General features: G+C 39.9%; 1 protein-coding gene across 11 annotated transcripts in view; it reads right to left on the bottom strand.

Annotated features, from left to right (window-relative positions):
• Positions 1–15,471, bottom strand: part of RBMS1 (RNA binding motif single stranded interacting protein 1) — a 207,456-nt gene that overhangs the window by 27,678 nt on the left and 164,307 nt on the right. For 5 of the 11 annotated variants that reach the window (XM_075609256.1, XM_075609255.1, XM_075609258.1 and 2 more), the window contains exons 5-9: positions 9,194–9,358; positions 6,831–6,910; positions 2,858–2,973; positions 883–944; positions 689–782 (exon numbers count right to left, since the gene is read on the bottom strand). In XM_075609256.1, the coding sequence (XP_075465371.1) occupies positions 689–782; positions 883–944; positions 2,858–2,973; positions 6,831–6,910; positions 9,194–9,358 (517 nt within the window). The remainder of the gene's footprint in view (positions 1–688; positions 783–882; positions 945–2,857; positions 2,974–6,830; positions 6,911–9,193; positions 9,359–15,471) is intronic. The other 6 variants (XM_075609259.1, XM_075609263.1, XM_075609260.1 and 3 more) reach the window with 6 other exon arrangements.

Here is a 15,471-nt window from a genome sequence, read left to right as displayed (position 1 = left end):
CCCATTGTGTGCAATCTCATTTCCAACTGGCATTTACAGGCAGCCCCTAACCACATGCATGACAGGCCCTAAAGCAATGAGGTTAAGAGCACTATATGCAGAAGTATGTCCCTTTCTGTTATTTATACACCCTCTGCCAAGCACAGGAATTCGGTTTTTGCGCTCATTATGGGATATGCGATATGCCTTCTAAAGCATGTCTCTTCCTGATCCAGTGCTGGATTTTGGTTTCTGCTTCTGGTATGTTCCACTTTGCTTGCAGATCATTTCAGCGTTATGCACGCACAAATAACCAGGTGACTTTTAACTGTGTAGCTTGGCAGCACTGAAACCCCACTGCTTCTCGGTTTGGCTCTCAACTGAAATTTTTCAGACATATCTCCGACAATAAATGTAGCAACGTAATGAAAACAAATTATTTTTGTGTTGTACCATTATAATTCCATTTTCTTTGGAAATCGCCTACCCTGCCCCCCACCCCCCCAAAAAATACACGGATCTACTGTTCCCAGGCAGCTACACCAAAAAACACTCTGCAAACCCTCGCATAACTTAAGATCCTCATATACACTTATACGTAAAAAACACGTTCATCAAGTAACTGAGGAACATAAATGAGGAACTTAAGCTTCTCATTGAAATGCTCAGTTTACGCTTATTTATGTTATTATACAGGATGAGTACACACCTGGTACGTTGAGACAGGAGAAGTGATATAAGGTGTAATGGATGTTTGTGTAATCATTCTGTTTGTTGCAATGCTGTACGGTGAAGGATAAAACCTAGAACACAAACAGGGACAGAAGAAAGGTTTCAGATAACCAGCGGAGATAACTAGGGCAACACTGATATAAAATAAAAGATCAGATTTGGGAAAATCACCTTCTGACATACCCATTTTGAATAGCAGCGGTGGTCGGGTCATAAGTAAGTGTCATTCCAGCCTGTGAAGGGGGAGAAAAGGAAAAACGAGTGGCAAATCTGACAGATTTTCAGCAGTTCATGTAATCTTAGTCTTTAGCATACAGGGATCCAGATGCCATACTGACCTTAAGGAAAACAAGATCCTACAGAGATTCTCATGCACGCTCCTGGACCAACATAAGTGGATATATCAATACTGCTGTGTAACCCTAGGATAGTCTATAAAAAGCTACAATTTCAGTAGAAATTTGTGTCTGATTATCCATTAATCCCTTCAGGCACTTTTGCCAATGAACTGGTTAATAGGAGACTGTACATGCGAAGGTGAATTTGGTTGGTTTTTAAAATCCATATTTGTCAGTGTGACAGGGCCTTTAACCTCTGTATAAAAGGGCTTCAACAGAAAGCCTGTTTTGGTCTGAGGAGTCCAGCAGGGGGCTGGTTAATTGCAGCTACAGACAATTAACCAGTCTCCACCTGGCTCCTCAGACATGTACGAAAGCCTCCTGCATAAACTGCAGCAGATCTCTTAAGCACAGAGGGACTGTGTTGCCAGCAAGACTCTCAGAAACCAGACCGTCTACATCCAGGGCGAAACGGACCCTGGAATCCACCAAAGGCCCCCAAAAGGACACAACCCAGAGACTGACAGAAAGAACCCCCTGCTTACAGGTACCTCTTTAGACTTTGGGGTCAAAGGTTGGCATGACGCCATCCAGCCCTGCAGATAGGGACTGTGAGTGAGTTAGCCTCTACAAAGGGATAGCCTGCTTATTTATGTGTGCTTCCTTAAACTGTATTGTTTAAAGCTATCGGCTGAATAAAAGCCATGGTTTATTTTCCCCAAATATGTCTCCCTGATTGTACCTCTGCCCAGGTCTCCTATAGGCAGAATACGCACTGCCATATTATCCTTCCTGCTTTTATTATCTAGGTCTCAAGCAACCATACAATGCCTGCAATACTATAAACCAGGTGTCATATGTGTATTTTTTTAAATGTAATACTACATTATACTTGATTGCATAGTTGTACTGGTAAAACGATCAATGAGATCACATAAAATAATGCAACATCTTTCCCAAGAAACGGGCGAGAGAAATTAAAGGAGATACAGTAAATTAAAAAATTCTTACACCATTTTCTATTACCAAGAGTAATGTATTGTAAATGTAAGACCTAGATAATACAGAATTAACCTATAACAGGGATGGCCAACTCCAGTCCTCAAGGGTCACCAACAGGTCAGGTTTTCAGGATATCCCTGCATCAGCACAGGTGGCGCAATCAGTGCTGAAGCAGGGATATCCTGAAAACCTGACCTGTTTGTTGGTGACCCTTGAGGACTGGAGTTGGCTATTCTTGCTATAGTGGGAAAAAAAGAAGATTTTTGGGAATTGTGCGATCTGTTCCTTGGCATTTAATTTGTTTGAAAGTAAAAAGGCAACAACACTTAAAACGTAAAAGGCGGCTACACTCGTAAATAAACCCCCCAAAAAATTGCAGCATGCAGTAGAGAGCAACACACCTGCAGAAATTGGTTTTCTTGCATGTCAGGCACTGCACAATTATCTCTCTTCGCCGCATATAGAGGCATTTTCACTGCAATCTTACAAACTCCCCATAGTATTTCAATATTCATGAAAGCATTTTTCTATAGCCGTTCAGTCCCATATAGAGGGTAATATATTGTGTCTGTGTGCGTATATGCCCCCATACAAATCTATTCTAACAATCAAACGGAGTGGTTTTGAAAAGTTCAAATATTTAAGATATCCAAGTGTACATTTCAACGTCAACCAGAAAGCCACAAATCTATGCAGAAAACTCCACACCCAAACAGTGACAGGGCCAAGCCGAGAAATGTGTGTGTGACTCATGTGTTTAGCTACTCATTCACACGCCCATCCTGAAGTTTTATGGAAACACTTACAAGTCTCACCTCGCCCTCTCTAGGCCAGGCTCTTCCATTCTGAACATATTTGTTCTGGTTCTGTCTCTTCTTTTGCCCTCCGTCTGCAAATTTGCACAATAATGGTTCCGCAGGAGCTGGGGGACAAGCAAAGTCATATCAAACACTACCCCGCTACAAACTGGAGTCAAAGCTGCGTTAAGCATCACATACAGAATAGGAACTAGTGCTAAGCCAGAAGACATCTTACGGACCATTAACGCAAATTTATCATATGGCTTAGCGCCATTTGGAATGTATGGCGCTTAGGTTGATATTTACTAGGCGGGGCTATGCTTTAAGACGCCTTTTTGCCGAAATGCACCTTGAAGCCCATTCACGTGTTATAGCACTTCTTACTTAATATGGACCCTAATGTATTAGGAGGGAAATATATTTGATTCAATGGTAACATACTGCATGGGGTGGGAAAACTGGGGGTCGCAAGACTTTTCTGGGGGTAAGGGGGGAGCAGCGTTTACAGAGGCCCTGCGCTGAGAGCGAGAGGCCTCTGTAAACGTACTCGGCTTCAGTCACGCGTCTTTATGGCAACGCAGCGACAAATGATGCCCGTTGCCATGGAGACGTGGCGGCAAATGACGTAGCGGGTCACGTGACGTCACATGACCCCGCAGCGTCATTTGACACAACATTACAGGTGGGGGGGGGGGGGCGCGACAGAGGAGAGCAGGCTTGGGGGCGCAGTGCAGGGAGTTTGCGCATAGTATAGGGGGGGAGAACTAGGTGCAGTAGCAGAGCCTCAATAAATTGCTTGGATAATACATTCATGTTTTACTTTTCAAGCTCTCCACAGGAATTCTAAGATTTTGCCAGATTATTTTCATTACTTCCATGTGAGGATAAGGCAGCCAATTTATTGTTGGTAAATACAAATCTTTGTGCCACAACACGATAAAAAGGGAAGAACCACTCCACAAAAACAATACAATCAAAAGCTTTTTCAAGTGATTATATAATCAATGGCTGTTTTCCTAAGGTTGTTGGTGTAACGGTGTTGTCCAACTTGGAAACATATACTGAAATTGCAATAAAGAGAAAACTCTCAGCAATGTAACACCTGATCCAGGGGTTCCCAAACTGGGGGGAGCGCAATATTTTTTTGGGGGGGGGGGAGGGGGAGAAGGCCGCGGCACTTACAGAGGGGGACCGAGCAAGGCTTCTGTAAGTTCCCTTACCTTGACCCAGACAGTTTTGGGGCGACATGTCACCATGGTGTCAAATGACGCTGCGGGGTCATTTGGCGCTTGAGACAAGGTAAGGTTGGGCGCGAGCAAGTAGGGGGGCGAAGGGCAAAAAGTTTGCGCACCCCTTATACTATTTGCATCAATATGTAGTAGAACTTACAGACTATTACTAGATATGTAAAAATAAATCTCCTTTTTCTTTCAAAATCAAGGCAACAAAAATAAAAGAGACTACATAACCACTGTAATGTTATATCTGTTAGCAGCTAGAGGGATAAAGGGGCAGCATCAATTATTAAGACTGTTCTAGTAATGAGGAGAAAATGTCTACTTATACAAGCACTGGTCCTATAAATAGGGGGGAAAGGGTTCAACCCTAGTGTCAATATTTTGTGACCATTAAGAAATGTCCCACGTCTTGGGGACCACACTGACATTGCAAGATCTTTAGTATATGTTTTTTTTGGTGCAAAAGATTCTATTATGACAAATAAGGTATAAACATCCAGAACTGTATACAATTAATTATTTATAAATATGTTTTTGATCTTCTTTCATAAGAAGAATGAATATGGTTGGTTGTCTAGTCATATCCCATACTGATGGATAGTGCATGTTAACTTTCAAGAGGGACAAAACTGAAGAAATGCTGCCTATTATTTCGGAGTACCCACTGACAAGTATTATTGATACATTTATCAAGTAGGCTACAGCTCTCTCTGGGGCCAATTTACAGCTTGCAAATCGGTGCACTTTCATCCCTGTTATGCAGCCTTGGGCTGACATACATGGTGTCCGCGGAACAATCTTCAAATGGTGCTGATAACCCCACTGTGTACCAAGGAGGCATAAAACATCAGAACAAAAAGTGATTATCCCATTTCATCCATTCCCAAATGTAACCTCTCGGAAGCTACACTGGCTTAAAGTATGCTCATATTATAGAGCATGGGATATAATGTTTTTGACTTGATTAAGTTGCAGATTTACACTTGCGCCACTATTAAATCTGATGTGAATTTGGTTAATAAAGTTAATTATGCGGTTCATTGTTAACCGTTTTAGTCAGCTTCTGCCCTTACAGAATAGGAGAGTTAACCAATTCGTTGCCAGAGCAGCCTGCAAAGGTCCACTGTCATTAAAGGGGTCAAAAGAACATTGCACCCCCAAAAAAATCAAATGGTAGAAACTGATGTAAAACTAAATGAACACCAATGGTCCCAGCCAATATACTGACTGAGTCACTAATTGAGCCACCTGTGCTGAAGCAGGGATATCCTGAAAACCAGGTCTGTTGGTGGCACTTGAGGACTGGAGTTGCCCACCGCTGCTCTATACTGTGAGAAAGGGCGCTTAGGCTGACAGCTGTCAAAATCCGTATACATATCTTCCCCCACCCTCCCCCCCAAGCTATGAAGAAAAATAAAGCACCATGCACAAATAAATTAAATGGTATCAACTGACACAAAATAAAATAGTGGTACAACTGAAAATACATTTATTTTTTTGCCAGAAGCATTATGGACCATATTTGCTAAGCGGCCCTAAGCCTAAAGGCTCCTTAAAGGCCAGTTCGCCTGGAAGTAAACTGATTTATTATTTATATTGTAAAGCAAACAGTGACACGGACTCTACAACACCACACAGAATAATACTACTGTATAGCGCAGAGGAGAGAAGTGAGTTTTTGGTCCCGTTCTGCAGTCTTGAGCTGCTTATTCTCAACAATGATCACATTGAATGTGACCGTGTATTTACTGGGTTTTGTGTGTCTCCCATATGACTTCAAGATACAATTGTGCTTTACACAAACGTGGTTGCTGTTCAGCGGTAATAAAATATAATACTCCGGATGCATTTTTCTATCTTCATAAACTGACAATGTGGATCATTTTGTCTAAGAAGTGAGATCCAAAATTAAAAGAAGTCAGGGAACAGTCAGAGATTGGAAACAACAACATTTTAATAGGCAAGTGAGGCAATAATATCTTAAACATCCTTTTTTTTAATTTTCACAAATCTCAATAGGGCGCAGATTTTGGTTTCACCTCACTAACCACCTCCTCTGCATTTACAGTCTATAATTCTACCTGGGTAAATAAGCCTTTTAATATTGGACGCCTTTATCGGCAGGCACACCCTACATCAGGTGTGTTTGCAACCGTCGGCTCGCATTGAGATTTTAAATGGGAACAGGGCACAGAACACACAGGCAGAAACCAATCGTTATCAGCATAACTGGGTAATGCCAACAGTGAGAATGATTGTACTACTATTTCAGTAATATCATAAGGTTTTATCCTTTTGCAGTGCCTTGTAGCTCATAAATCTCTTCCCGGAATAATTACTGTTCATATTTTCTATTTAGGAGGTGTGCCTAGTGCTGCATCTGCTGTGAATCACATATAATTAAATTAATTTATAAATCACTAGTCTTGGTGATTCATAGACCTCAGAATACATATTAGAAAAATGGCACCTTGGATGGAGCTGAAAAGATCTTGACGCCTTAGATGCTGGAGGTTCTTAGAATACAATGCTCTGCTTGTTTGTTACAAGTTTCAAAGAAAAAAAAAACGCCATCCACTTCATGCCAACAAAATATATGGCAAGACATCTATGCACTGTAACATAATTGTACACAAGATGAATGTATTGCATGGTAAACATTGAAAAAATGCTTAAGAATGTAAAACTGGGAGTTACTAGTTGTAAAGGACAAATGCTGTAAAAGGAAAAAGGTAACATACCAGAAACCCCAGGTAGCGCCTTAATGAATTTCCCATTAAAATGAGCAATGACTGCTTCACATTTCTCTGTTGATTCCATCCTGCATGAAGACATAAATGCAATATAAATGATATTTTCATGCCGTGTAGAATTTTCTTTGTATAATAATGGGGTAAGAGAAGGGAAGGGAAAAGACCTGCACCAGCCTAGTAATAATAAAATAAGTAGTGATATACTGTGGTGCAAATAGGGATAAATATATACTAGTAGAAACACAAACAAAAGATCCATAATGAATGCACTCACAGTAACCAGGGTAGTGAAAAGGAGTATAAATAAAACCTTTGAATGGTAAATAGTCCAAAATAATTTTGTCAAGAAGGACTTGATTTTTACAATTCCATGACCAATCCCTTAAACCACATACATATAAAATGTAGCATGTATATGTGTATATATGTGTATATATGTGTATATATATATATATATATGTGTGTGTATATATATATATATATATATATATATATATATATATATATATATATATATATATATATATATATATATATATATATATATATATATATATATATATATATATATATATATATATATACACATTATACTGTATATACACACACTTATTTGCAGATTCTTTCTTTTTGTACCCCATGTAATCCATACATTACTTCCATTGAAATGTCATTAATACGATCATATATTCCTTAGAACATCAGTGCTGGCCCAATTTCTCACGTTTAAATTGGTCCAATGTATGGTATTGATATTGTTACTTTTTACTAAAACCCTGAGGTAATACATATACAGTATCTCTGGGCACTAATCACTAAGTGAAGAAGCCACGTTGGAACGGTACATGGTACACAGAACTTAATGTAAAAGAGGCTAAATAAAACATACTTTGGCAATGTAACCACAACTCAAAAATCTATTGTTGTGGGGTCATGTGCTAGTGAAGTAGCTGAACCTAAATTAGCAGTTACAGTTTGATTCATATCTCGTAGTGATTATAATCTTGCAAAAGAGGAATGTTGTTCCTTTAGTAACAAGTATGTAGCAATTTCGGTATTGATGTTTAAATAGTTGCTACTCAGTCACTCATGCCAGAGCAACAAGTTATGTGGTATCGAGTGGCAGTCAGGCTATACAGATAGCGGTGTTAGTAAAATCTAGCATAAGTGACTGAGCAACAACAAATTAAGCATGGACACTGAAATTGCTATACATTGGCTACTAGAGGAACAATATCCTCCCCTTGCAAGATTTAAAACACTGCAGGATACTTCACTAGCACGACCCCACAATAGATTTTAGAGTTGTGGTTACGATACAAAAGTATGTTATTTTTTAGCCTCTTTTACATTAAGTTCTGTGTACCATGTAACGTTCCAACGTGGCTTCTTCACTTAGTGATTTAGTGCCCAGAGATATATTAATTACCTTAGGTTTTAGTAAAAAGTAACAATATCAATACCATACATTGGAACAATTTAAACGTGAGAAATTGGGCCAGCACTGATGTTCCAAGGAATATATGATCGTATTAATGACACTCCATTGGAAGTAAATGTATTGATTACATAGGGTACAAAAAGAAAGAAGCGGCAAATAAGTGTGTGTGTGTGTGTGTGTGTGTGTGTATGTATGTATATATACTAAATTTGATATGTATGTGGTTTAAGGGATTGATCATGGAATTATAAACACCAAATCCCTCTTTACAAAATAATTTTAGACTATTTACCATTAAAAGGGTTTTATTTCTACTCCTTTTCACTCCACTGGTTACTGCGAGTGCATACATTAGGGAACTTTTGTTAGAATTTTCTTTGACAAGTTAACAAGTTACTTTTTAAAGCAGGAATCCAGCCAAAAATGGAAATGTATTTTGTAACAGGATTGAAACCAGGGGAGGGGTAGGAGGGATCTCTGGAGATGAACACTATATATTTTTTTTTAGCTCTGGGGAGCCAGCCTTCTGTTCCCGAGATAATTGCAGTTTTAGCTGTTGGTTCACTTCCTCCCCAATGTCAGCTGTTGCGACCTCCTATTGGCATGCGCTTTGGTGGCCTGTTTGCATGTGTGTGGGTAACCAGGGTGCCCCAGTAAATAAAAATAGAGCGTTTTGTGGAATGCTGCTTTAACAAACCACTATTGGATAGCATGATGGCATGATGGCATATTGCAAATTACATAATTAACATTTTTATATCTTGTCAATCATCTAGGAAGCAACACAATCTGACCCCACGCCCCACAATTGATTATGTTGTTGTGCCATTTAATTCAAAACAAAGATAACAAGCCCAATGTCCGTAACGCTATCAAACAACGTTGAAATGTTATTCAAGTGGAACCATACCTTGCGAACCCAACACCACGACTGGTGCCACTAGAATCACGGAGTATTCTTGTAGAGATAACTTGCCCAAATGGTTTCAGCATATTCTCCAGTTCCTGCTCATCCATGGTGAATGGCAAATTGGATATGTACAGGTTGGTTGGGTCTTGTTCTTGTTGCTTAATCAAAATTAAAAAATAATTTAAAAAAAGAGGTTAAATAAAGTGCATATGAAACAAAGATGATTTCAACGCAACAAAGATCCCATATTATCTTCTTGCATACCACACCATTCAATGCACCTGCAATTCACTTGTGCTGGGCCCAACACACCATACAGTAGAGTAGTGGCTCCCAACACTAGCCCTCAAAATCCCCCAACAAATCAGGTTTGAAGTATCTGCCTGCTTGAACACAGGTTGGTCAATCAGTGGCCCAGCCATTTTGACTAAACCACCTGTGCTGAAGTAGAGAGATCCTTAAAATCGGACCTGTTGGCGGTTCTGGAGGACCGGAGCTGGGAACCCTTGTAGTAAAGGAATTCCTTTCGAAGTATATTCCAGTCGTTCATTGTTAGATGTAAGTTTGTCTAGACCAGTCTGTGTGTCTGATGAAGGGACAGGCTGGTCCCAAAACATTGCTGCTGTATTTTATGAAGGATTTAACTACGAGAGTACTGCGAGTATAAGGAACATTCCAACAATAGGTATGAATCTGGGGATCTCTTGAGCTGAACCGTGTAAATTTCAACTCTGGGGTGTTCTATTTCTTGAGATACTTATCTCAGAAGATGTTCGCGGTTCCTTATGTAGGTTTAAAGCTCCCGCATCACATGGGTCAATAGGAAGCCAGATGGTGCCGCAGCTTCCTATTGGCTCCCGTGCCACGTGACATTTAAACTCCATATTCTTCACCTAGCCAGAATGTTATTGGCAGCACCTATGGAGGAAGGTATTTCAGGAAACAGGGGGTTCCCAGAGCTGGAACTAATGCGGTTCAGCTCTAGAGAGACTCCTTGCTTCACAGCTAGATCAATAAAAAAAAAACCACCCTAGGCCGAACCACCTTTTTTAGATACTCCACCAAAAGAATCTGCTTCACCACAGATAGTGAGCCAGACCCAACAAAATGACTGTCACTGTAATAAGACATTTCACATTATAAGCAGTAATAAAAAGATATAGTGCCATAAGGTGCTTTACGGCTTAGCACCGTTTTGTAAATATGGCCCATAATGTGCTAGCCATCAAAACCATAACCACAAAAACACACTGCACCAATATGTTTGGAATTCTTGCCAACAATCTTTGTTATCTTAAATTCAGACATCACTGGGCAACAGAAATGTTGTGTACCCCACCTTACACTCTTCTTATACTCGCTCTCCCTTTTACTCTTCTGCACACATTTCCAACCCTCCCTTGTTGTTCCAGCTGTTTATCTGATATTTCCCATTGATTTTTAGTCCTGGTAATTGATAAACCAGGCTCCAGATTAAATGCTCTTATTAGCAGCATCCAGCCCTTGGGCCGTTAGTTGAAATGCTTCAACCTCAGACCCTAAATATTTGCTAATGTATGCCTCTCCTCTTCAGCATATACAATACTAATCAATGAACCCGCACAGTGTGAATTATTTTTTCATATGTTCTTTTGCATACTTCATTTCTATGTAGATGCTAATGTTGTGTGTAGACTAGCACATTTTTTGCCTACTTTTAACCAAAAGCCCTAGTTCTACATCCACCATGACATATTATATAGTTACCTACGTATCTGTTTATCTTCACAAAAGCAAGGGTCATTTATTTTAATTCTATGGCCAAAGTATTTTAAGCCTACAACCACGTCACGGTGTGGCCCATCTGTAGGTCCTAACACTGCTGAACCTGCAAAATGCTCTCATAACCGCTCTAATGTAGGGAGAGCGGTCTTTAATAGACTGGTCTTCCACATGTGTATATCCAGAACTGCCATTTAAAAGGGGAGATGGGCAAGCGTGAAACCAGGGAGGCGGGTTCTGAGCTTACAGGGTTGCGTGTGTTTTGTCTACTTTTAACCAAGTATTAGTTTTTCCTGGGAAGTACTGCAGTTATTAATCTTGGCTTAACCCTGGAAGACGACATTTACAGCCATTCTTCATTAAGAATGTGGTAATGTCGCCTACCATTTTGATTAACCCTCACAATGCCAAGTGGCATGCAAAGTATTCGAGTACAAATAAGATTTTCAGCATTGCACGCCAAAAATGATTTGCATTCCATTTCTTCTGTAAATACTTTAGACAAGTAAAGCGGCCTCTACCGACAACCAGATACCGGGTGTGTTTGTTCTTGAAGAACTGTGAAGCGCTATGTACATTAATGGCGCTATAAAAATAAAGACATACAATACAATACAACTGAAGAACTATATTCAATCCCATATGGCAGTGGTTCTCAACTCCAGTCCTCAAGACTCACCAACAGGTCAGATCAGGTTTTAAGTCTTCGACTGAAGCTGGGATATCCTGAATACCTGACATGTTGGGGGGTCTTGAGTACTGGAGTTGAGAACCCCTGTCATATGATGTGTCCGAGTATACAAGTGACGTCTGGGAGGAGAGAGAGCCGAGGAGTGATGTTGCTTTTGAAGCAGGCAAACCTGGTTCAAACCCCAGTGTCAGCTCTGTATGACCAAGTCACTTTAACTCCCTGTGCTCCAAACATAAAAAAAAATAGACTGTAACCTGTATGGGGCAGGGACTTTGCAAAATTAAATGTGCACTGATGCATATATTGCAGAATAAGACATTTATTATTACATAGTTGATGAGGTTGAAAAAAGATGTACGTCCATCAAGTTCAACCTATGCTAAATTTAGACAACAGATACTTTATCCTATATCTATACTTACTTATTGATCCAGAAGAAGGCAAACAAAAAACCCAGTGAAATATCATCCAATGATATCTCATAAGGGGAAAAATAAATTCCTTCCTGACTCCAAGAATTGGCAATCGGATTACTCCCTGGATTGACATCCTTCCCATGTATACTTATTTGGTATATCCCTATATACCTTTCCTTTCTAAAAAGATGTCCAACCTTTATTTGAACACACTTATTGTATCTGCCATCACAGTCTCCATGGGTAATGAATTCCACATTTTAACTGTCCTTACTGTAAAGAACCCTTTCCGTTGTTGCTGGTGAAATCTCCTTACCTCCAACCTTAAGGGAAGTCCCCGAGTCCTATGTACTGCCCGTGGGATGAATAGTTCATATTATTGCCATGTGTTGAATTTCTTATGAACCTTAACACTACTAATGTTCTACTATGTACTATGTTCTGCAAAATACACAGTTTAGATCTATCTTAAAGATGATTTGTCCTAGGTCATGTGAGATTTCCTCACTAAGAATATAGCCAGCAGAAAAGACGACAGGAAAATGGGATCATTTAAATTCTACGGCACACATTAATTCTCATTTCAGGCCAATGAGCAAATCCTCGGGAGGAAAAAACAAACATTACTGCAGCAATATCCTTGACAAAACCTTTATCTTCTACTAGTGAATGAGGTAGCTTTTAACTCTTAAATTATCATGTTAGCGTGTAATTAGCCATCTCTATCGCTGCAAATATCTCATTGTGCCAGTGTCCCACTCATTCTTCAGAATCATCTGTAAAAGATTTAATTGGTCTTTCTGCCTCAAGCATCACATAGCTCATTTTAATATTTTCGTCTCGCCTGAAATGTCAGTAGAACTAAGACATGTTTCTTTGCCATAAAGAAACTTTTCCTAACTTCTGCGGAGTGGATTTTAAAATCTGTACTTTAAGATAAACATATTTCAAATCATGAATATGTTACCCTCCTTGCCCGGTGCTCTAGAGGAGTGAGTGTGTGTGTGTGTGTGATAGATAGATAGATATAAACACACACACACAGCTGTGCTCAGTGTCTCACACAGCTGTGCTCAGTGTCTCACACCTGTTCATGGTACTGGGTCCGTGTAGGCTGGGCGTGAATATGCTGATAGAAGGATGGGCGCCAGGAACTTTTATATTACAAAGAAGAGCTTTGTTCTCATCCATTTATAAGGCTCGCCATACAAAAAACATAAATGACATCAGACAATGATTAACTGGTGTCAAATCAAAGTTATTCTGCGCTTCTTCCCCTAGTAGCCAATAATACTATTCTGGGGAGATACTTGTTCTTGTTTCCTGTAGTATTTGGTTAGATGGGCAATCTCCTGCATAGTGTCAATAGTGCCCCATCTCAAGTGGGCCCCTGTGGGAATACACTCTGCTTACTGGGATCAGTATCCCCTTGCTGTGTACTGCATACATCGTCCATGTATATTGGATCAGGAGTTTATTAAGGATCTGCCGGTTGGGCCAATCCAATTATATTTGAGTTACTCCTGCTAAGCACTTTTTCACTCCTCCTCGTCAATGAGAACAATGTGGAGCCATTACTATAAGGCACATTCCTTAACTGAAAACAATAAATAGGGTCAGGACACACTTAATACACTCATCGATAGACACAGACCTATTTACAGGACTCACAGTGAGGTCCTCTGCAGAACTCTGTCTATAAGGAATTGGCTATCCCCTTCTGCACAGTTATCGTACATCACATGATGAGGAGGGGAGTGATCTGGGTGAGCCCACACAGTTAACCCATTAAGGTTACTAACCCATTACATTACTTGGTAGTCCCCAAGGGGGGGGGCGGGGTTCTACAATTACACGATCTGAAGTCTAAGTTTACACAGCTGCCATCCTTAAAGGGATATACGATGAAGCACTGTAGGCTCTGACAAGATGGGATTAAAAGCTGTTATTTTACGACTTATCCTGCCTGCCCGTGTCTTTATTATTGGATTTATTTGATATAATTGTAACCAGTGAGTCCTCTGGAGCTGAATCACTGTGGTCACTTCCCGCCCGGGATACTTACTGGCTAAGGTACCGGGTTTAAAGTTTCATCTTAGTAAAACAATAAGGATGGCAAATATTGTGTGTTCCACAGGGCCAATAGGAAGTCCAAGTTCACGTTGTGTGTCCTATTGGACGCTACTGGTGGCAATATTGAAGTCTCCGTGATGGAGTACTGTTACCTTCACCAATAACTCTTGGGGACCAGGGTTACCCAAAGCTGAAAAAAGCAAGGTTCAGCTCCAGAATACACCCAATTCAAATTTTTTTATAAAAACAAATCAATGTAACATTTTGGAGGGGGTTTCTCCTGTAAGAGGCTCATTCTATAAGCTCCAGTAAGATCTCCCAAAAACTCCAATTGACTTAAATGGGAGCTGTCGACCGATTGTGGTGTGAATGGTCGCGTTGGGGATTATAGAATAAACTCCTATAACCCTATGTTTACGATAATATTAAGTCATATTCAAATAGGTACATGGAAATCCTTCTCCAAAGAACATGCAATCTTTATACATGTTTTGGACATTCAAAAATTAAACAACTTGCCCAAGGTCACAAGGAATTGGCACCCTCACTTAACAATTACAGTGCCACTTAATAATAGGCCACTCCCTTCCTGTTTCTAATCAAAAGTTAAAATGAACAAGTCACTGAATTAATGTCAACAGATCTAAAACAGCATAAAGCTGGTTCTAATTTCCATCTCCATGTTCATTTGGATCACCTGATGTAGCATTTTCTCCATCAGCTTGTGATTTCCACACATTCCCAACACCTTTCTTGGCTACCACCCTGCATTGTCCTGTATCATTGGACCATATTTACTGAGTGCTGCCAAGTTGTAAGGCACCTTCCAGCACATCCACTTGAAAGGGCCATAATGTACGTTCTGGTTTAAGAGGATTAACTCCGTGCCATGAATGTTTTTTTGTTTGGAGGCTCGTTAATCACTTGAGCCCACAAGTAAACGAGTTACAAGAAATAGTGTATCCTATCTAGTTCTCACGCATCATCATTTTCCAAAACGCACCAACCAGTTTTATGAACATTTCAGGACCACATCTTTTTTTTTTTTTTTTTTTTTACACCATTAGCAATTAAAGCTTGAAAGGAAAGCTTCAGTCCATGGCATACTCTGTTTCCAAATGACCCATTTTCTCTCCTCCATTACTTTGATGTTTTAAACGGACTAAAATGAGTAAAGATGCATTTCAAAGTAAAGGTCTTTGAACCAATGCCAAGGTAGAAGTCAAGCCACAGAAAACACTGCAGACTGAACGATTCACACTTTTGGGTTTTAAACATCCGGACTCATTTCTTTGGGACAACTTGTACCAAATGAGCCCCCTTTTAGAACCACTTCC

Source organism: Ascaphus truei, chromosome 7 (genome assembly GCF_040206685.1).
Source record: "Ascaphus truei isolate aAscTru1 chromosome 7, aAscTru1.hap1, whole genome shotgun sequence".
Classification (NCBI taxonomy): domain Eukaryota; kingdom Metazoa; phylum Chordata; class Amphibia; order Anura; family Ascaphidae; genus Ascaphus; species Ascaphus truei.
The sequence above is the reverse complement of the archived record's forward strand: the minus strand, read 5'-3'. Positions and strand labels throughout refer to the sequence as shown.